Below are 22,751 nucleotides of genomic sequence, written 5' to 3'. Positions count from 1 at the left end.
CTCTCTTATTCTTACCGCTTGGACAAGCCATGCATCATCCTTTCCTCCCACCAGTCCAAGCAAAACTGATCACTCCTCCTCCTTTGTATATTTCTAGACACAAGCTTAATGTCTATGTGGCCAGTAGACTGACTCTCTGGAATGTTAACTAGAGTTATCCCCAGTTTCTAACCCTGGATCTAGCACATGGTGCTTGCTTGAGCTTGTGTCAGTGGCTAAGTCATGTCTGACTCTTTTGTAACCACATGAACTGTAGCCTGCCAGGCCCCTCTTTCCATGGGATCTCCCAGGGAAGAAAACTGGAGTGGGTTGCCATTTCCTTCTCCAAGGTAGGTGCTCAAAGTAAGCTGTCTGCATGAAAAATCTTTTAAGTTTTGCAGACAATGTCTCAGCCCACTCCTCCCACAGTACCTCTGTTTTTCATTTCCTTCAACTATTCTTCCATAATTTCCTTTAATTAACACCTGTCTTTCCTTTCATTTTCAGGTGAAAAAGAGGAAGTATTGGGGGAGTGACAAAAGCTCTTGGTAGCACTTTGAGCTGGATAATTCCTTCTGGTGGGGGCCCATCATGTATACTGTAGGATATTCAACAGTATCCTTGGGTTCTACACAAAAGAAGTCAGCCGCACCTTCCCCCAGTTATAAGAATCAAAATGTCTCCAGACATTACCAAATATCCCCTCAGGAGCAAAATGTGCCCCGACTGAGAACCACTGCCTAGACTGACTTTTCTAGGCCACCTCAGTGAACATGGTAAGCCTGACTGATGGTCCCTGTGCCCACCATCTTCCAAGGAAGAAGACTGAGATTATCACTTGTACTGTGTAGGGAGTATGTGACCAACACAAGCAGGTTAGGGTGACACCTTAAGGGAGAAGGACACTCAATGGGTCTGAGATGAACCCATCTGTCACAGTACTAGGAGTCTAGGCTGCAGAGTTATTTTCTATCAAGATTCTCCTGGATTGATTTATTCAGTGGCACTGAAATGACCAACTAGAGGGATGGAAGGTACAATTTGATGCTATTAAAGCCTCCTTTAAATATAGTTTGAAAAATAAGAGTAACTGAAAATAAATAATAAACTCACTGAACCATCTCAGTGAAATGAGGGGATCCCACCAAAGCACAGGAAGCAAAAGAGAGCATCTCAGGGGAGAGGAAGAAAAGGACGAGGACCCTGGTGCAGTACCCACCTGTTGTCGACACAACGCTGTCAGGGCTTTCACTGCAGAGCTTGGACAGCAGGCTTGTCTTGCCAGAGCCCGTGAGGCCTATGCAGACCAGGTCATACTCTGGGCGTGCAGGCGGCGGACCCTTGCAGCAGAGTGCTCTAAAACACTGCCAAGAGAGGGGAAATATGGCTCTTTAATAAGACTGTAGAGGCAAAGCATAGTCACATTTTAAATGATCACATATTGAGAAGTAACCAAATAACCTGTTCATTCTAAGGTGGAAAGGGGACTCGACGGTGAGAGGCCCGAGGATATCGCCTTGACTGAGCAATCAAAATTAATATCCCAGGAATGAGACCCACAAGGACTTGCAGACCCCCTCCTGCTGTGATGCGGGCACTGCAAGGGGCACCACGTCATCGCACAATTTTCCCGTCATCGCACAATTTTCCCGTCAAAAACGCACCACCAGCATCCAAGCACCAGGAGGTCGGACACCACCGTGAGGAGCATTCCGCAGGACAATTAGCCTGCCTGCTTCTAACACTTCAAAGGAAGGCTGAGGAACTGTTTCAGGTTAAAGAAGGCTAAAGAGACGTAATAATCACAATGCCTCCTGGACTGGATCCTGGATTAGGTGGAGGAACAACACCATAAACCAATATTGTCGGGCAACAGATAACAGCTGAACAGAGACTGAATATTAGAACCTGCAATGACAGTATTGCATAAGGGTAAATTTCCTAAATTTTATCATTGGACTACGGTTACCAAGTGAATATCACTGTCCTGAGAAAACAAATTCTAAAGTGCTTAATGATGAAGGGTCTTGATATCTGCAGTTAACTAGCTAAGAACATTTCTAAATCTCTACCTCCATCACCACCTCCACACCTAGATGGTGAGGAATGTAATAAAGCAATCGTGGTAAAATGTTAATGACGGAGGAACCTGAGTGGAGTCTAAAGGAAATTCCATGTACTAGTCTTACAATGCTTTAATATTATTTCAAAAGAAAATTCTTTTAAAATCATTATATCCAGTTCCCACATATATCACTGTCATCCTGACTTTTGAAACACTTTGTGCGTGCTTAGTCACAAAGTCATGTCTGTTTGTGACCGACTATAGCCTGCCAGGCTGCTCTATCCATGGGATCCTCCAGGCAAGAATAGTGGAGTGGGCAGCCATTCCCTTCTCCAGGGGATCTTCCTAATCCAGGGATCAAACCTGGGGTTTCCTGCATTGCAGGTGGATTCTTTACCATCTGAGCCACTAGAGAAGCCAATAATGGGGTGACTGGGCTTCATCAAGGCTATCATCTAAATGAGATGAGAAACTGGGAAAAAATATGCTGAAAAAGCAAAGTGACAGAAAAGGTTCCCTTACTGGTCAATTTTAGTAAAAAAAAAAAAAAAAAACAACAACAAAAACACTGACTTCTTAAATCTGGACAAAGAAAATCACATACCACCCTTGGAACTTCAACTAGGCCTTCCTAAACCACCAAACAGAAGGAGTTCCACTTTTGGGAAAAGCAAATGAAACAAAACTCCTCTTCTGACACAACCTAGAATTTTGCTTCAGGTCAAATGACCTCAGGGTACTATGAACTAGTGCTTGCTCTGCAACAGTTAAAAGACTAGGATTTGGGAGACTGGAAATCATTCATGCAGTTTTTGGTCTTTCTACTTAATTGACATCCACTTATTAGAAGCCACCTAGTTTATAAAGTGTTTAGGCCCTGAAAGATGCATGAGAGGAAGGAGGAGACAGGGAGATGAGACAGATGCAGATCTATTGACTTCTTGGTCCCTTGGAGATCATGAGAGAAAAGACCTATAAAAAGTCTGTGCTAATTCTTCTTATGCAGATGAAATATGAGGTCTAACGGGCTGTCATACTCTTACAAATCAAGCTTGACTGTCTCACCCTCACTTCTCATAGTCAGTAAGTCCAATCTGTACGACCTCTGAAATAGCTCTAGAATCTATCTGCCTCCCTCCAGCCCAGGTCATTGCTGCTTGGACATCAAAATCCTCCAAAGAGTCCTAGTACATTCACCATTGCCCCCTCTATTCTCTTATGCGGCTCTCATTATGATCCTGGTGGTCTACAGGGCCCTCCATGATCTGCTTCACCCAAGCCTCCAGCTTCATCTCTGTAACTCTCCATCTTAATCCTCTACCTCCACTAACACTGACCTTCTGGCATCGCACAGCATTCAACACATGCCACTCCCTTTTCCCCCAACTTTTGGCGCGGTGAACGCTTCACTGACTTTCAGGTTCCGGTTAAAGAACCACTTCCTCACCACTGCCTGCTCTGATGCTAAGAGCATGTGAGCAATTTGTGTCAAGCTCTCAGAGCACATTTGCTGTGAATTCATCACACAGACAATTAGCTTCTTATCCATCACCAGACTGTGGGAACCATATCTGTCCATTTTCATCTCAGTATCCCCAGTGCTTAGTGGAGACCACAGCATAGAATCCACTTTCAAAGAATAACTACTGAATGGCATTTAAATATCATCTAAGAAAGGAGAAAAGAAAATGTAAACGTTAACAGGAAGCTTGATCGATTCTCTCTGGGCACCTCATACTTCAAGAAAATAGTCTTAACATTGAGAAATACTAGACTTTTTCACTTCTCTCCAATGCCAGAAGTTTTAGTCCAGTTCCTAAAAGAGTGATTTTGACGTGCAGGGCCTACTTTCTTGGTATGATAGAACTTCTTTTTGTCCTAAATTCACTTTTCCTTCTTTTTTAAGAAGCTCTGCCTACTTCTGGTAAATTCTATGATCATCTAACCCATGTTCTTCATGGATTTATTAAACTCTAATCATATTTCTTCTCAGTCTTTTCAAGTCTGAGAAGTCCTAATTATTTCCGTCTGCCTTCATATAGCAAACCCCTCCCACTCCTCAACCAGATTAGTAAATTTTCTCTGGGCTTACTTGAGCTCAATTTCATCTCTCCTACAAGATTAATGACTAGAACTACAAAAAGTATCCTAGATGCCAGTACATCACATCGCAGATTCGTAGGAAGGTTGGCTGATAATGTCAGACTTTTTGCAAACTTCTTCTTACCCATAAAAGAAAGAAGTCCCCTGGACTCATGATGAGAGTTTTCCTGAGAGACAGATATATGTATGTATGCATTCCCTCAAAGACTGGCCAGCAGCCATGCACTAAGAAGAGCTCTGCCAAGTTCAGCTATGACAGATAACACCACTAGTCTCTCTTACTGGGTTGCTTTGATCTTTTTGGGAACAGAGGGGAGAGACCCTATTCCTGCTCTGAACACCCCCATTTGTGCTCAGCTCCTCTACTGAAATTCCCCTGAACTATCTCTTAAAAAGAAGACTGGCCTACGTACCCTGGCCCAAATGGTCATCAATCTTAATCTTTCATCTTTCATCAAGATGAAATTGCAGGTGACTGATAAACTACTCAATCTGATCACACAGGCCACAGCCTCGTCTAACTCAATGAAACTAGGCCATGCCCTGTGGGGCCACCCAAGACGGACGGGTCATGGTGGAGAGTTCTGACAAAACATGGTCCACTGGAGAAGGGAATGGCAAACCACTTCAGTATTCTTGCATTGAGAACCCCATGAACAGTATGAAAAGGCAAAAAGATATGACACTGAAAGACGAACTCCCCGGGCCAGTGGGTGCCCAACATCATGGAGAATAACTCCAGAAAGAATGAAGAGACAGAGCCAAAGCAAAAACAACACCCAGTTGTGAATGTGACTGGTGATGGAAGCAAGGTCTGATGCTGTAAAGAGCAATACTGCATAGGAACCTGGAATGTTAGGTCCATGAATCAAGGTTTCCAATCAAATTGAAGTGGTCAAATGGGAGATGGCAAGAGTTAACACTGACATTTTAGGAATCAGCGAACTAAAATGGACTGGTGGACTGGAGCGGGTGAATTTAACTCAGATGACCATTATATCTACTACTGTGGGTAACAATCCCTTAGAAGAAATGGAGTAGCCATCATAGTCAACAGCAGAGTCCAAAATGCAGTACTTGGATGCAATCTCAAAAAAACGGAATGATCTCTGTTTTCAAGGCAAACCATTCAATGTCACGGTAATCCAAGTCTATGCCCTGACCAGTAATGCTAAAGAAGTGAAGTTGAACAGATCTACAAAGACCTACAAGACCTTCTAGAACTAACACCCAAAAAAGATGTCCTTTTCATTATAGGGGACTGGAATGCAAAAGTAGGAAGTCAAGAGACACCTGGAGTAACAGGCAAATTTGGCCTTGGAATACAGAATGAAGCAGGGCAAAGGCTAATAGGGTTTTTCCAGGAGAACACACTGATCATAGCAAACACCCTCTTTCAACAACACACGAGAAGACTCTACACATGGACATCACCAGATGGCCAACACCGAAATCAGATTGATGATATTCTTTGCAGCCAAAGATGGAGAAGCTCTATACAGTCAGCAAAAACAAGACCGGGAGATGACTGTGACTCAGATCAAAACTCCTTATTTCCAAATTCAGACTTAAATTGAAGAAAGTAAGGAAAACCACTAGATCATTCAGGTGCGACCTAAATCAAATCCCTTATGATTATACAGTGGAGAAATCGATTTAAGGGACTAGATCTGATAGATAGAGTGCCTGATGTACTACAGAGGTTCGTGACATTGTACAGGAGACAGAGATCAAGACCATCCCTAAAAAAAGAAATGCAAAACAGCAAAATGGTTGTCTGAGGAGGCCTTACAAATATCTGTGAAAAGAAGAGAAGAGAAAAGCAAAGGAGAAAAGTAAAGATATTCCCATTTGAATGCAGAGTTCCAAAGAATAGCAAGGAGAGTTAAGAAAACCTTCCTCAGTGAGCAATGCAAAGAAACAGAGGAAAACAATAGAATGGGAAAGACTTGAGACCTCTTCAAGAAAATCAGAGATCCCAAGGGGACATTTCATGCAAAGATGGGCAAAATAAAGGACAGAAATGGTATGGACCTGACAGAAGCAGAAGATATTAAGAATAGGTGGCAAGAACACACAGAAGGACTATACAAAAAAGATGTTCATGACCCAGTTAATCACGATGCTGTGATCACTCACCTAGAGCCAGACATTCTGGAATGTGAAGTTAAGTGGGCCTTAGGAAGCATCACTATGAACAAAGCTAGTAGTGTAGGTGATGGAATTCCAGTTGAGCTATTTCAAATCTGGAAAGATAATGCTGTGAAAATGCTGCATCAATACATCAGCAAATGTGGAAAACTCAGTGGCCACAGGACTGGAAAAGGCCAGTTTTCATTGAAATCCCAAAGAAAGGCAATGCCAAAGAATGCTCAAACCACCGCACAATTGCACTCATTTCACACATTAGTAATATAATAATCAAAATTCTCCAAGCCGGGCTTCAACAGTATGTGAACCATGAACTTCCAGATGTTCAAGCTGGTTTTAGAAAAGGTAGAGGAACCAGAGATCAAATTGCCAACATCTGCTGGATCATCAAAAAAGCAATAAAGTTCCAGAAAAACATCTATTTCTGCTTTATTGACTATGCCTAAGCCTTTGACTGTGGGCATCATAATAAACTGTGGAAAATTCTGAAAGAGATGGGAATACCAGACCACCTGACCTGCCTCTTGAGAAACCTATATGCAGGTCAGGAAGCAACAGTTAGAATTGGACATGGAACAACAGACTGGTTCCAAATAGGAAAAGGAGTACATCAAGGCTGTATACTGTCACATGGCTTATTTAACTTATAGTACATCATGAGAAACGCTGGGCTGGAGGAAGCACAAGCTGGAATCAAGATTGCCGGGAGAAATATCAATAACCTCAGATATGCAGATGATACCACCCTTATGGCAGAAAGTGAAGAAGACATAAAGAGCCTCCTGATGAAAGTGAAAGAGCAGAATGGAAAAGTTGGCTTAAAGCTCAACATTCAGAAAACTAAGATCATGGCATCTGGTCCCATCACTTCATGGGAAATAGATGGGGAAACACTGGAAACAGTGGATGACTTTTTTTTTTCCTGGCTCCAGAATCACTGCAGATGGTGATTGCAGCCATGAAATTAAAAGACATTTACTCCTTGGAAGGAAAGTTTGACCAACCTAGATAGCATATTAAAAAGCAGAGACATTACTTTGCCAACAAAGGTCCGTCTAGTCAAGGCTATGGTTTTTCCAGTAGTCACATATGGATGTGAGACTTGGAGTATAAAGAAAGCTGAGTACCGAAGAATTGCTGCTTTTGAACTGTGGTGTTGGAGAAGACTCTTGAGAGTCCCTTGTATTGCAAGGAGATTCAACCAGTCCATCCTAAAGGAGATCAGTCCTGGGTGTTCATTGGAGGGACTGATTTTGAAGCAGAAACTCCAATACTTTGGCCACCTGATGAGAAGAGCTGACTCATTTGAAAAGACCCTGATGCTGGGAAAGATTGAGGGTGGGAGAAAAAGGGGACAACAGAGGATGAGCTGGTTGGATGGCATCACCGACTCAATGGACATGAGTTTGAGTAAACTCTGGGAGTTGGTGATGGACAGGGAGGCCTGGGGTCTGCAGTTCATAGGGTTGCAAAGAGTAGGACACGACTAAGTGACTGAACTGAACTGACTGCCATATATTGCCCAGTTTCTATCATTCATATGCCAATATTACTCAACATATTTTGGAAAATGTTTCAGAATTTTATCTTCATGTTCTTTTTAAATTCCAGAGTGTAAAAACTTTGCAGCCAAACCCAGAAATATCTACATCATCTGCTCATTTATTCTAGGTCACCTAAGATGTGTTTGACATAAAAGGCAATTGAGGAGTGACATTCTACTCTACTCCTGTCTTTTATCTTGTCTCTCTATCCTCTTATGATGCCATCTCCACCCCATGTTTTCAGCCTGGTAAAGACACCTAATATAATATTTCCCCTCTCCCCCCAATCTCTTTCTTGAATTTCAGTCTCTGTATTTTAACTGTTCTGAAAGAATTCAAACTAAATCCGAATAAAACCACCCACCCCAAAAACACAGGCTATAGAGATAAGACATTTTGGAACATAAAAAGCATAAAGGTTAAACTGACAATTATTATAAGACTCTTTGGGTGTTTATTTGAAATAAATAAATCCAATGGTTGACAGGGAAAGTGTCAGATTTGAAGCCAACAAAATAAGACGCTTAAAACTATGTTACTTCAAATGGGGGAAGAATGTTCATGTTTTTTGAGTCAGTCCCTAAAAACTACAGTTTTCACTTTAATACTTAATGAAGCTTTGGATCTCGTAGTCAATTTACTTAAAATTACTCATTTTGGCCTCTAGACTATACTGTACCAAAGTTCATTGTGTCTGTCTCGTAAAGCAGCCCGTGCATTGTTAAGAGTAAGCCCCTTTCAGTGGCGTACAATGCTAAACACAAAGCTGTCGGCTGTCCTGACAGCACACAGAAAACTCAGGCTTCATTCCCAGGCCAGACACTGAGGCATTGTATGATTCTGTGCAGGCCCATAAACCTAGCCGGCTTCAGTCTCCCCATGATTAACCAGTAACGTTTTAATACTATCAGCCACTTCCTTTCTTTAGGAGGATGTTATAAGGCATTAGTTCAATGCATTATGCTACAAGACGGTAACATACAAGTAAGTAAGTGTATTTACTACCTTGCCTCATCTCACTAAGATATTTTAGATGATTGTCATCTCTCTTGGGTAAGGGCCTGGCAGTCCACCATGCAGCCCAGTCTATGCTACTTCCCTTCCACCGGCCCACAGCTGCATCCACATGCTCCATGCCATCCCAGTCCAACCAAAGACACTAAAAGACACAAAGCTTAACCTTCACTTGCAGCAGGGAAGTGAACAGAGAACAGGGTGAGTCCGCATAGAGGATGCCAGCAGACAACCAAGGTCATGGTCTCTTGCTTAGACTGCTCAGTTCGTAGGTCTGTTCACATAGGGTCGGTTATGACTTGTTCCTTTCCAAAAGAACCAAGTCTCTCTCTCATCATGTTAAGAGGTTGTTTCCTGCCAGCTTAAGTTCACAAGCTTCTACCAACACTGTATGTGAGAAACGGTGAGCCAATGTCTTGAAGAGGGCCAACACTGAATCACCAGTAGTAACTCTGTGTTGTAGACTCTGGACAAATTGTATAAGCCTGTGCCGAAAGGCAGATTAGCCAAAAAGCCTAAGCCAAAATATTCAAGAATATTTTCTTGAAGGAGGATGATCACATACATGTATCAGGAAAGAAAAAAAAAAAAAAGGCAAAAGATTAAATCGCCAGGGTGAAGAGTTGTATTTCAGCCTGGTGGTCTAGCACCAAGGCAGCAAGATTATCTTAAAATATCCCCATTTTTGCTGGGGACAGTACCAGACATTGGTAAACTGGCAGAGAACTGTACACGGCAGGACTCACTGAACAACTGTTCAACAACCCGACGCTGTAAAGCACTAATGAAGCACTTACCGTGTCTCACTCTTCCCTCTACAGCTCCACCTTAATGACACCAGCCATCCTCCAAATCACTCTCTAGTCCCTCAAACAGCCTGAGCACTTCGTGTTTCTATGCCACCCGGGTCCCGTGTACTTAGAAAGAAAGGCTCTTCCTCTTCTCTACTTGACAAATTTCTGTTCAAAGTTCTGCTCAGATGACATCTCCTCCAGAAGGTCTCCAATTCCATCAGAGAGAACTATTCCTTTCTTCCACTCCTTGGTCCTTTAACATACTTCCAGCGCTGTGGTTAATATTAGGCCACATATATTTTTTTCCTGACTTCTGCAAGAATTATTAGATAACAGATTTATGCACACTGACCCAATAATCCCTGGTCTGATTACTCGGTCAAAAAGTTTAATTTTACAGCCACCCAGGGTGGCCAGGCACCAAAGCAGAGAGGCAGAGCTGTCACACAATTCACATTTCTAGACAGAGTCCTGCTCGAGATCCTCCCCTCTGGCACTGGCCCTTGCACTGCCAGATCTCCTACCATCCCGTCTCACTTAATCCCTAGCCTCTGGGGACATGGCATTTGCTTCAAGTGATGCTCTGTTTTTCATCTGGACTACCTGACTTTATTCTGTACATGATTTCAGTTTGATTGAGGCTCTGTAGAGTTCCTGGAAAGTTTTCTTCTGTCAGTGTTGGGGCTTCCCACAGCTATACAGTCACTGCCCAAGCCCCATACTATCTCCTCCTTATTTATCAGTAAAACAGGTCTTGCCAAACAAAACCCAGAGGTTTCCTAATGAATATGTGTCAGATTAACAAAAAATTAGTTAATTGGTACCTAAAAGCAAGAGAAAAGTCACCCATAACTTGAAATGGATATATTTCTTAGGTGGTTTTGTTTCAAAACCAAAGAGACACCTATACATTCTGACTTTTACCAACTCTCACAATGACAAAAAAGATTTTGAAAAGAAGTCAATTTCTAGAATGTTTTCTAACGCTAAACACATTCACTGAAAAAAAATATTAACTGTGTTAATATACAAAATATTATTTTTAAATATTTCCCAAGTCTATAATAATAAAATATGAGTCTATCTTTTGAAAATACAACTAAATGTTTATACAGCTTGAAAGAACTGCTTAAACTCTGAAAAAGACATGAGGAAGAATTGTGTCCTAATAACACAAGAACAAAACCAAAGGTGATCGGTACTATATTAAGCACAAGATATAAATGATTTGTGAGTGTTAATTCACTTACTCTTAGGAACAAACCAATGAGAAAAGTACTTTGCACTTCCCATTTTAAAATGGGGAAAGGGAGGCCCAAAGAAGTTAAATATGGTTGTTTAAGTGGAACCAGGATTTGAACTCTGGCAGTCTGGCTCCAGAGGAATTTTCTGAGTGATGGGAATGAAAAGCCTCTAATACCCGAGGGTGTGTCATACAGAGGCGAAATTAGGGGCGTTCTGTGAACAGGGCAATGTACAGATACAAAACTGGGCCAGATAGTTTGTAAGAGACAAGAGTTGGGGCTCCAACCAGGGCCATTCGGCTCCAGAGCTCTTACTCATGTCCTCTTGGCCTTGGTACGGCCACGTCTGGAGTCAGGGATGTTGTCCTGAGGGAGTGAAGGGAGGCTTTAACAAGCCTGCCTGTGTAACTGGACAGATGCCTGGCAAAGGAAGGGGAAGATGTGAGTCTCAGTGATGCTTCCTTCTTTGCACTGTCCCATTCATGGCTGAAGTACCTTTGATTCCAGGCAGAAAACTGCATCCTTCTTCCAGGAGAGTTAAAGGAACTGGGTTCCTTCAGGCTGACTTTAGGGAGCAGAGAAGGAGGGGGAGCTGGCTGGGCTGGAAGAAAAGAGGACGCTGGAGGGCTGCTAGCGTCTTTTTCCTGCTGTTTGCTTCTTGCATTTAACTCTTTTTTTGTCCTATGGAAAGGTCAAAGCCTGTCTCTGACGAAAAGCCCATGCTAATGGCAGAGATTTCTGATTCTGAGCATGGTAAATAAGGGGGAAAAACCTCTAAAGGAAGAGTCTTCAAATTTTCTCCTTTAAAATATATGTGCATGTAAATTATACTTTAATAAAGTAAATAAAACAAGCAAATACTACACAAAATAAAACATGTCAGGGAAGAGTATAGGAGAAAATACATGAATAAACTGGGCTGTTTGGAAATTCACGTCAAAGAGACAGCCTATATGAACATGCAAGCTCTTAGCTAACCCTTTCTTTCCATATGCAAGAAGAAAAATGAATTTCAAAAATGCTCTATGTCTGGGACTACATAGTAGGTCTTGCAAAAGATGTGAGAAGAATATAAATTCAAAATGGCACCCTCGGCTACAGAAATAATCAGCAGGGTGACAGAGTACTGTGAAGAGGCCCTTGATCACCAGGCAGATCCCAGCAGACGACTCCTCTCCATGTTACAAGGGCAATCCACTTTTTGAGGTGAAAAATCCTATGGCCCTTTAAGACCCTGGTTGGGGAAAAAACAATAAACTGTTTTTACATAAGATGGGTCAAACCTTTCGGCCATGCAGGCTGCTCTGAGCTCATAGATGAAGGCTTTGGCCCAGAATTGTCTCGGGGCTGAGGCTTCTGTCCAATGCATCACACTGCCTCAGGACACTAAGCCTGTCTTTGCCTTCCCCTTTGTATTTCTCAATCCACATTCCTTTTTGGGGTGAAATACTCCATTATTTCTGCTTTGTTCTGGGCTGTCTCCTGTCTCTGTCCCTATTAACTCGTGGCAACAAAAGAAACAAACAGAAGCAGGGGATTTCATGCTTAGCAGCTACAGACATTGGCCTCACGGCTTTGCAGAGGGGCAGACATTTGAGACTTTGAATGGAAGAGAGTGCCGCGGCGTTGAACCAGACCAGGGGCCCACGTGGCTCCCAGTCTGAGCATCAGTCATCCTGATCAGTGGCATTCACGAGTCCCAGTACACGGATTTCCAGATAAGCCTCAAGTCGAGTTTTAAAAGTTAAGGCATGTATCTGATAATTAGACTAAAGGCACTCTAATTCAAGATTCTCCTATATTCTAGCAATCCATAAGTTCAGGTCTTCTCATGTAAGAAATAGATTAGGGGGATATTTTTCTATAAATAAAAATGAAGAAACTCAAAGAGGAAGCTAAGTAGAAAATAAACATCTTTCTTGTTTTTAAGATGTAGTTTTTCTTTTACAATGGCTAGACAGAGTATCTAATTTTTCTAATGACAGAATTATCCAATAAAACTAGCAGTAAATTCCCCAGGTATGACTGTGTGTAGTGATACAAGCTAAATGCACATTCATAGATGTATACAAATCAGGGCTTCACCTGGGTCATTTTCAGACAATTAATTATGTTTTCCCCTAAAAAAGTAAAGAGATACAAATTTAGTTGAACATGAAAGAGACAGTAACACATTTTGTATTGAACCTCTTTTTTGGTCACTTTCTAAACAGTTTTTCTAAATGAAAAGTAGGGCATAAAAATACACTCACTAGCAAAAACACGTTTACTATTCCTTAGCAATGGCATTTTTATAAACTTTGTACACTTAAGAAAAATCAGGGGACGCAAATATTTAAAAAGAGCTAGAATCCCTAGGTAGATCTTCAAGTGGGTTTACGGGTCATCTAATAATCTCCCAGGAAAAATCCCAACACAAAGCAGATTCTCTCTGCTCTTCATGCTTTTGGAATGGGAGATGGGAAGCCTTGGAATAGTCAACAGGAGGACAAATCAAACTAAAGTTGTTTTCCTTGTAGACTTGAACAGTGGAAATCCTATTTCATATTTTGGAACCATACAGCATTCCTTCACTTAACAACCTTCAGGCTCCAAGAAGATGGAGCTCAGCCCCACAGAGCTCTCAGTCACCAATTCCTCTAAATCTGCCCAATTTGGTCTCTACCATCTCCCTGTTCCTTTCCAGCCCTAAAGCCACTATCAGGGTGTCACCATTATCTCCTGTCTCTTCCATAATTGGTGTCCTTACTTCGGGTCTTATCCAACTCTGTCTGTCTGCTGCTGCTGCTAAGTCGCTTCAGTCGTGTCCAACTCTGTGAGACCCCACAGACGGCAGCCCACCAGGCTCCTCAGTCCCTGGGATTCTCCAGGCAAGAATACTGGAGTGGGTTGCCATTTCCTTCTCCAATGCATGAAAGCGAAAAGTGAAAATGAAGTCGCTCAGTCGTGCCCGACTCTCCGCAACTCCACGGACTGTAGCCTACCAGGCTCCTCCATCCATGGGATTTTCCAGGCAAGAGTACTGGAGTGGGTTGCCATTGCCTTCTCCCCAACTCTGTCTACAAAATGCTAATAATGATCTTCCTAAAGCACATCAATCATTCCCATGATGTAAAATCTTTCCATGGTTACCATGTTGTTGTTGTTCAGTCGCTAACTCGTGTCCAACTCTTTGCAACTCCATGGACTCAGCACACCAGGTTTCCCCGTCCTTCACTATCTCCCAGAGTTTGCTCAAACTCATGTTCACTGAGTCGGTAAAGTCATCTAACCATCACGCCCTCTGTCACCCCCCGTTCTCCTCCAGCCCTCAATCTTTCCCACCATCAAGGACTTTACCAGTGAGTCAGCTCTTCACATCAGGTGGCCAAAGTATTGGAGCTTCAGTATCAGTCCTTCTAATGAATATTCAGGGTTGATTTCCTTTAGGATTGACTGGTTTTTCCTCCATGCAGTCTGAAGGACTCTCAAGAGTCTTCTCCAGCACTACTAATAGCTGTCAGGAAAATGACCAAACTCCTTATCTAAGCAGATAGGCTCTCTATGATCCGGACTTTGCTTTATTTCTGGCCTTCAATGGTTGTTAGAGGGATGACATGACATAATGTTCATAATGTTTATAAAGTATCCAAACCAGGGTTCAACATAGTCCTCGTGCCAACCACACAGACTTATTTGCAGTTCCTGACCCAGCCTCCTTCATGCTCCAGGTCAAAGGAGTTGACCCTCTGCCTATACATCATTTTCCACTATCTCTCTCTGGCTGGCACATAGCTATCCTTTAAAATTCAGCTACATGATCATTTTTTCCAGGAAGACTTCTACAACCCTTAATCTGATTGAGATGACCTTCTTTAAACTCTCTTAGCACCTTTTCTATTCCACTGTCCTAATATTCACTGTTCTATCAAATAAAGGTGATCTTTAGTCAATGTTCCCCCACTGGGCTTGGAGCACTTAGAAGCAGGTTCCACTTCTGATTCAGTTTTGGACCCTAAGTGTCTGGTACAGCATTTATCACGTGGTAGAATATGCTCCCCAGTAATTCACCACATGGTTTGATTAAATGCATGGTCAGACAAGCCCGACATCCAAACCTATTACAATCTGAATGTTATTTCACCAATACTTGTTTCCTAATCTAGAAAGCAAGGGTCATCTCAAAGGATTGTTGGGAGGAGTAAATGAGATTCTATATATAAAATACTCAGAACAGTATTCAATAATACGTATTATTATCACTGTGATTGTGGTTACTAGACTTTTCACTTAGAATAGTGCTTTCTTAAAAACTGATTTTGTGACCACCCATCAGGACTCTTCTCACAGTGTACAATTCAAGATAACTCAGGGTCTGGATTTATTTCATTTGGTCAAAGATCTGATCTGATATGGTAAGTATGAATGGTGGCTAATCACAAAAACAGTCCTTTTGATTTGCTATAACAACTATTAAAAGAGATCATACATAATATGATGCAGAGTGGGGCCATCACTAGATTTTTTCTTCCTGAGAGGAGAAACAGCTTTTAAACATGACTGGTCTATCTTAACAGTTAAATCAATTCTCTTTGATTATGAAATCTCCTGCTATGTCTATGCAGACCTAGACAAAAGCACACTATTGGCGAGGGGAAGGGGGTGGTGGTGGTGTCTCTAATTCTTGAGCATCCTCCAATCAGGTTGCTTTAACTGCTGACAAAGACAAATGTTTACTATGGTCTAACTCAGAAGAGTCAATACAGTGAACTAGATGTTCTCTCACCTCACACATCAACACACGTGTCAGACAGACTCTGATTGCAAAGTCTGTTACTCGTGATGAGAGAGGCAGAGAGGGCACAGCTGGATATTTCAGATCCACAGCTGAGCTGGCAGCAGTGGTAGTTCAAGCCACCTTCTCACTTTAGAAGCTGGAATGAATCTGAGAGAGTTATTTAAAGGTGTGTTTTATTAAAGAGACACTTTAGAAGACTGTCAAACCTCACAAGCAAAGGCTGAAGACACAGATTCAAGCAGTTCTACCTGGGGTCATCTATGAAATATCAATGGATTTCTTTCCACCACAAATAACTGATCAAAAATGAAATACTGACAAACACAATCTTCTGTTCCCTCAAAAGATTAGAAGTAGCAATGTGGACTTAATTTATATCATAAACATTTTTACTGTTTGCTTTTATTCCCTGGAATCAATACAGGCAGATACCTTAACTTATGTTCCTGTGTATATTACACAGATGGTACAGGTGCTATATCGCAGGCTGGTGAAGACATTAGAGGGATCCCACAGGCCTGACATATTTAACTGGGGTCTTACTTGAAGTCTCAACAACATCAAGAATTTTTTTTTTCTTCAAATAAAGCACTCACTCTCTATTGAAAGGAGATCGCAAACTACCAGGAAAACATGATACTTGAACATCGTTAAGTGTTTTAAAAAGGATGTCCTCCTTTTTCTTTTGTACCAGCCAAGGTTCTAGTTGCAAATACCAGAAAAGTGATTTATTGGAAGGTTATTGATAATTCACAGAACAAACCAGAAGACTAAAAAATTGCTAGAACCAATACAGTCTATAGTAACACTGCAACAACCATTAATTAGTACAGGAGTCACCACTTGTACTAACAGCTTGAATCCTGTACTGAACTCCACTGCAGCCTAAGAATGATCTCTAACTACTCCAACTGAGTACCACTGAACATTAAGCTGTAGCATCCAACTGGCGAAGCCGTGGTTACATTCTGGGGTCCTGGCTGCCAGGGCTTCTCCCCACCCTTCAGCACTGAAAGAAGTAAGCCCTGATTACAAGCTCTGGCGGGATCTGTCCCTAAATATTCATTTTCAGGGCAGCTAAAAACAACATCAACTACACATTTTGTTCTTTGGCCCAACAGACAATAGACTTTCTCCATTATAACAATTTGGAGACATAAATTAGACAGAACAATGTTTGTTGATCTTCCAATTCCATGGACTTATTCTGATGGAATACACCAGTCCTGGGCAGAGGGCAAGATGAAAGCTAGTAGAAAAATCTAAGCCTGGATTTTCCTGAGCAAAATGTTATATCCTCTCAGTGTCCCATTTGTGTGCTCTTATTGAATACACAGCTTTCCAACATGCATTCTCTTCTTTCAGTCCATCAGTTCAGTTGCTCAGTCATGTCCAACTCTTCGTGACCCATGGACTGCAGCATGCCATGCTTCCCTGGGCATCACCAGCCTCCGGAGCTTGCTCACACTCATATCCATCAAGTTGGTGATGCCATCCAACGATCTCATCCTCCGTCACCCCCTTCTCCTCCTGCCTTCAATCTTTCCCAGCATCAGGGTCTTTTCCAAGGAGTCAATTCTTCCCATCAGGTGGCCAAAGTATTTGACTTTCAGCTTCAGCATCAGTCCTTCCAATGAATATTCAGGACTGATTTCCTTTAGAATGGACTGGTTGGATCTCCTTGCTGTTCAAGGGACTCTCAAGAGTCTTCTCCAACACCACAGTTCAAAAGCACCAGTTTTTCATTGCTCAGCATTCTTTATAGTCTAACTCTGACATCCGTACATGACTACTGAAAAATCCACAGCTTTGACTAGTCAGACCTTTGTTGGCAAACGTCTCTGCTTTTTAATTGCTGTCTAGGTTGGTCATAGCTTTTCTTCCAAGGAGCAAGTATCTTTTAATTTCATGGCTCCAGTCACCATCTGCAGTCATTTTGGAGCCCCCCAAAACAAAGTCTGTCACTGTTTCCATTGTTTCCCCATCTATTTGCCATGAAGTGATGGGGCCAGATGCCATGATCTTAGTTTTCTGAATGTTGAGTTTTAAGCCAACTTAAAACTGTCCACACTTCTACCTATAAATTATATGTAAAAAGATGGGGGCTGGCTACATCTGTGTAGGAAGCTGATGCCTGATGGCTCTTATGTCCAAATTTGCATGTTCTTGCTTTCTTTTCAACTTTAATATCTTGTAGGAGGAAAATAAGACAATGTGTGTAGCACCTAGCTTTTGTTCATTAAGAACAAAAACTCAATCAGGTAAGCCTGTGCTATTGCTTGTCTAAGATATAGATCCCCTAAGGATATATGACTGAGCTTTAAAAAAAAATCAGACCACTCTGGTTTTCTACATTTATCTAAGTAGTTCTTCAAATCTCTCTTTTCTGATTTGCAAATCACACCATAGTTGTGAAGCAACTGTTACAAAAAAATACTAATCAGAGACATATAAAAAAACCAAAACCCAAAACAAAAAACACAGCAATCATATTCATGGTTAGTAAAAAAAATTTTTTAAATCACAGTCTTTAGCTGACAAATTCAGCTTTCCCCAAAAATATAAAATCTGAAAGATTATAGTAAACCATCATGTTAAAAAATTAAACAAAAATCAAAACGAAAAACACAGTAGGGGGAATGAGGTTGGAAAGAAAAGGATTAGACAAAGTTATGTGCTTAAAAATAGGTCATTATGCCTCATTTATTTGGTGAATCTGTAGAAATTTTATGACATTCATCCAAGGAATTATGACTCCACCTGAACAGACTATCCCCTCCACATTTCTCCAAAGAAGGAAAGGGCATACACTCATGACTATTTGAACTGTTACAATCGATTTTATAAACACTACAACAGAGGATATAAAGGTCCTCAAGGGAACTGTTCATGGACGAATGAGAGAGAGTGTTGGCAGAGGTAAAATATTAATCACCAAAAGAGTACAGAAAATGTATCTGAGATGATCAGGGCTCACCTGGGGACCACACAAGGGGAATAAGATATCACCAGAAAAAATGCAAGTATTCTCTGCTATGTAAAAACCTGAAACAAAGAATTTCAGTCATAATAAACTCTGCATCTATTAAAATAAGACGCCACTGTCATGTAATCTGGGGGTAGCGAACTAAGAATAAAAAAACTGCCTTGAGATTTTCTTAACACACAAGACTTTCCAAGCTATTATACAATAAAAACCACAGTTCTCGCTGAGTGGTTCTATTAATTGATTCTATTAATGTTTTCATATTTTACAATTCCTTACAATTTACAAATCTGTCTCTGCTCACCATGAAAGATAAAAGATAGGGAATCTTAAAACATAAGATTTTTTAAATGATACATTACACAATGTTAAATTCCATACATTTTATTACTTTTTTGTATTATAAGCCACATCTAGTCTTTCATTGAAAGAAACGAGAAGACAATAAAAAGATATTGAACAGATATCAAATGAAATTTGATCAAATAGTGGCAAGAGATATCCTCTAAATTATATCAAATTTAAGCTAAGGTAGATACTTCAAACTTTCCAAGACTGATGGAAAGGCAAGAAGAATTAGAAAGGGACACCCTAAAGACAGCACTAAATAGTGTGATAATCTTTGACTTGCCACAGGATGTTGTTTCGGCAGCAATTTCACCTGCAAACTCAAATATTCAACGGAATCTCAACTTGATAACTTTATACAACACTTTCATTAAAAGCCTCAATATTCAGTGCATCAGTTCAGTTCAGTTCAGTTCAGTCGCTCAGTTGTGTCCGACTCTTTGTGACCCCCATGAATCGCAGCATGCCAGGCCTCCCTGTCCACCTCTAACTCCCGGAGTTCACTCAAACTCACCTCCATCGAGTCGGTGATGCCATCCAGCCATCTCAACCTCTGTAGTCCCCTTCTCCACCTGCCCCCAATCCCTCCCAGCATCAGAGTCTTTTCCAATGAGTCAACTCTTCGCATGAGGTGGCCAAAGTATTGGAGTTTCAGCTTTAGCATCATTCCTTCCAAAGAAATCCCAGGGCTGATCTCCTTCAGAATGGACTGGTTGGATCTCCTTGCAGTCCAAGGGACTCTCAAGAGTCTTCTCCAACACCACAGTTCAAAAGCATCAATTATTCGGTGCTCAGCCTTCTTAAGTCCAACTCTAACATCCATACATGACTACTGGAAAAACCATAGCCTTGACTATATGGACCTTTGTTGGCAAAGTAATGTCTCTGCTTTTCAATATGCTATCTAGGTTGGTCATAACTTTCCTTCTAAGGAGTAAGCATCTTTTAATTTCATGGCTGCAGTCACCATCTGCAGTGATTTTGGAGCCCAGAAAAATAAAGTCTGACACTGTTTCCACTGTTTCCCCATCTATTTCCCATGAAGTGATGGGACCAGATGCCATGATCTCCGTTTTCTGAATGTTGAGCTTTAAGCCAACTTTTTCACTTTGCTCTTTCACCTTCATCAAGAGGCTTTTCAGTTCCTCTTCACTTTCTGCCATAAGGGTGGTGTCATCTGCATATCTGAGGTTATTGATATTTCTCCTGGCAATCTTGATTCCAGTTTGTGCTTCTTCCAGACCAGCGTTTCTCCTGATGTACTCTGCATATAAGTTAAATAAACAGGGTGACAGTATACAGCCTTGACGTACTCCTTTTCCTATTTGGAACCAGTCTGTTGTTCCATGTCCAGTTCTAACTGTTGCTTCCTGACCTGCATACAGATTTCTCAAGAGGCAGGTCAGGTCGTCTGGTATTCCCATCTCTTGAAGAATTTTCCACAGTTTATTGTGATCCTCATAGTCAAAGGCTTTGGCATGGTCAATAAAGCAGAAATAGATGTTTTTCTGGAACTCTCTTGCTTTTTCCATGATCCAACGGATGTTGGCAATTTGATCTCTGGTTCCTTTGCCTTTTCTAAAACCAGCTTGAACATCTGGAAGTTCATGGTTCACATACTGTTGAAGCCTGGCTTGGAGAATTTTGAGCATTACTCTACTAGTGTGTGAGATCAGTGCAATTGTGCAGTAGTTTGAGCATTCTTTGGCATTGCATTTTTTTGGGATTGGCATGAAGACTGACCTTTTACAGTCCTGTGGCCACTGCTGAGTCTTCCAAATTTGCTGGCATATTGAGTGCAGCATTTTCTCAGCATCATCTTTCAGGATTTGAAATAGCTTCACTGGAATTCCATCACCTCCACTAGCTTTGTTCGTAGTGATGCTTTCTAAGGCCCACTTGACTTCACATTCCAGGATGTCTGGCTCTAGGTCAGTGATCACACCATCGTGATTATTTTGGACGTGAAGATCTTTTTTGTACAGTTCTTCTGTGTATTCTTGCCACCTCTTCTTAATATCTTCTGCTTCTGTTAGGTCCGTACCATTTCTGTTCTTTATCGAGCCCATCTTTGCATGAAATATTCCCTTGGTATCTCTAATTTTCTTGAAGAGATCTCTAGTCTTTTCCATTCTGTTGTTTTCCTCTATTTCTTTGCACTGATCACTGAGGAAGGCTTTCTTATCTCTTCTTGCTATTCTTTGGAACTCTGCATTCAGATGCTTATATCTTTCCTTTTCTCCTTTGCTTTTCGCTTCCCTTCTTTTCACAGCTATTTGTAAGGCCTCCCCAGACAGCCATTTTGCTTTTTTGCATTTCTTTTCCATGGGGATGGTCTTGATCCCTGTCTCCTGTACAATGTCACGAACCTCATTCCATAGTTCATCAGGTACTCTGTCTATCAGATCTAGTCCCTTAAATCTATTTCTCATTTCTACTGTGTAATCATAAGGGATTTGATTTAGGTCATACCTGAATGGTCTAGTGGTTTTCCCTACTTTCTTCAATTTAAGTCTGAATTTGGCAATAAGGAGTTCATGATCTGAGCCACAGTCAGCTCCCGGTCTTGTTTTTGCTGACTGTATAGAGCGTCTCCATCTTTGGCTGCAAAGAATATAATCAATTTGATTTCGGTGTTGAGCATCTGGTGATGTCCATGTGTAGAGTCTTCTCTTGTGTTGTTGGAAGAGGGTGTTTGCTATGACCAGTTCATTCTCTTGGCAAAACTCTATTAGCCTTTGCTCTGCTTCATTCCGTATTCCAAGGCCAAATTTGCCTGTTACTCCAGGTGTTTCTTGACTTCCTACTTTTGCATTCCATGCATACAAATGTCAAAATCATCATATTGTACAACTGAAACTAATAATGTTTTACGTCAATTAGACTTCAACGTTAAAAGCCCCCAAATCTATTTTACTTCCATTGACAACAAGACTTCAAAAAGAAAAAGACTCAGAAAACAAAGCAATTAATTATACTTTAAACATGTTCACTCTTCAATTCTAACACAACTTCTAACAACTTAATACTCAAATTATCTAGCTATAAAAAGTATATTAATTAACAGGCCTAGCTAACCTTGCCCCATTTCTTCCTCCCTTTCTCTGTTTTCTTTTAGAGCAAAACTCCTTGAAAGCACTATCTCTATTTCCCTTCTATCCTGAACCCACTCCTAACATGCTCTCTTCTTTTTAGGTGAAAGTGAAAGTGAAGTAGCTCAGTTGTGTCCAACTCTTTGTGACCCCATAGACTGTAGCCTACCAGGCTCCTCTGTCCATGGGATTTTCCAGGCAATAGTACTGGAATGGATTGCCATTTCCTTCTCCAGAGGATCTTCCCAACCCAGGGCTCGAACCCGGTCTCCTGCATTGTAGACAGACACTTTACCATCTGAGCCACCAAGTCTTGTTTAGGTAATCATTACTAAATTCAGTGATCAAATCTCAGGCTTTGTCTTACCAGTCCTTTCTGTTAACATGATTTTCACTGCCTCCTTCTTAAAATTCTTTCTCATTGAACTTCTGACCGTCACTCACTTCTGGATTTTCTCTTATTTCACTGGGAAAGAAGTTCCTTGTCAGTTTCTTAATCTCATCAACCACTTACCAACAGAATACTTGGGATGACCTAAAGCCCCTTCTATCTACACTCACTTTCTTGTTGACCTCATCCAGACTCATGCTTTCACATCTCTCCAGATGCTTTTAACTCCCAAGTTTGTACCTATACAATGGACCTCTAAACGC

General features: G+C 41.3%; 1 protein-coding gene across 1 annotated transcript in view; it reads right to left on the bottom strand.

The window, feature by feature from the left end:
• The window catches only part of ARL15 (ARF like GTPase 15), a 461,597-nt gene that overhangs the window by 292,851 nt on the left and 145,995 nt on the right, over positions 1–22,751 (bottom strand). The window contains exon 2 of the mRNA XM_070774953.1: positions 1,199–1,343. Within this exon, the coding sequence (XP_070631054.1) occupies positions 1,199–1,343 (145 nt within the window). The remainder of the gene's footprint in view (positions 1–1,198; positions 1,344–22,751) is intronic.

This window comes from Bos indicus, chromosome 20, assembly GCF_029378745.1.
Source record: "Bos indicus isolate NIAB-ARS_2022 breed Sahiwal x Tharparkar chromosome 20, NIAB-ARS_B.indTharparkar_mat_pri_1.0, whole genome shotgun sequence".
Classification (NCBI taxonomy): domain Eukaryota; kingdom Metazoa; phylum Chordata; class Mammalia; order Artiodactyla; family Bovidae; genus Bos; species Bos indicus.
Note: the sequence above shows the minus strand (reverse complement) of the source record. Positions and strands in the feature narration are given on the sequence as shown.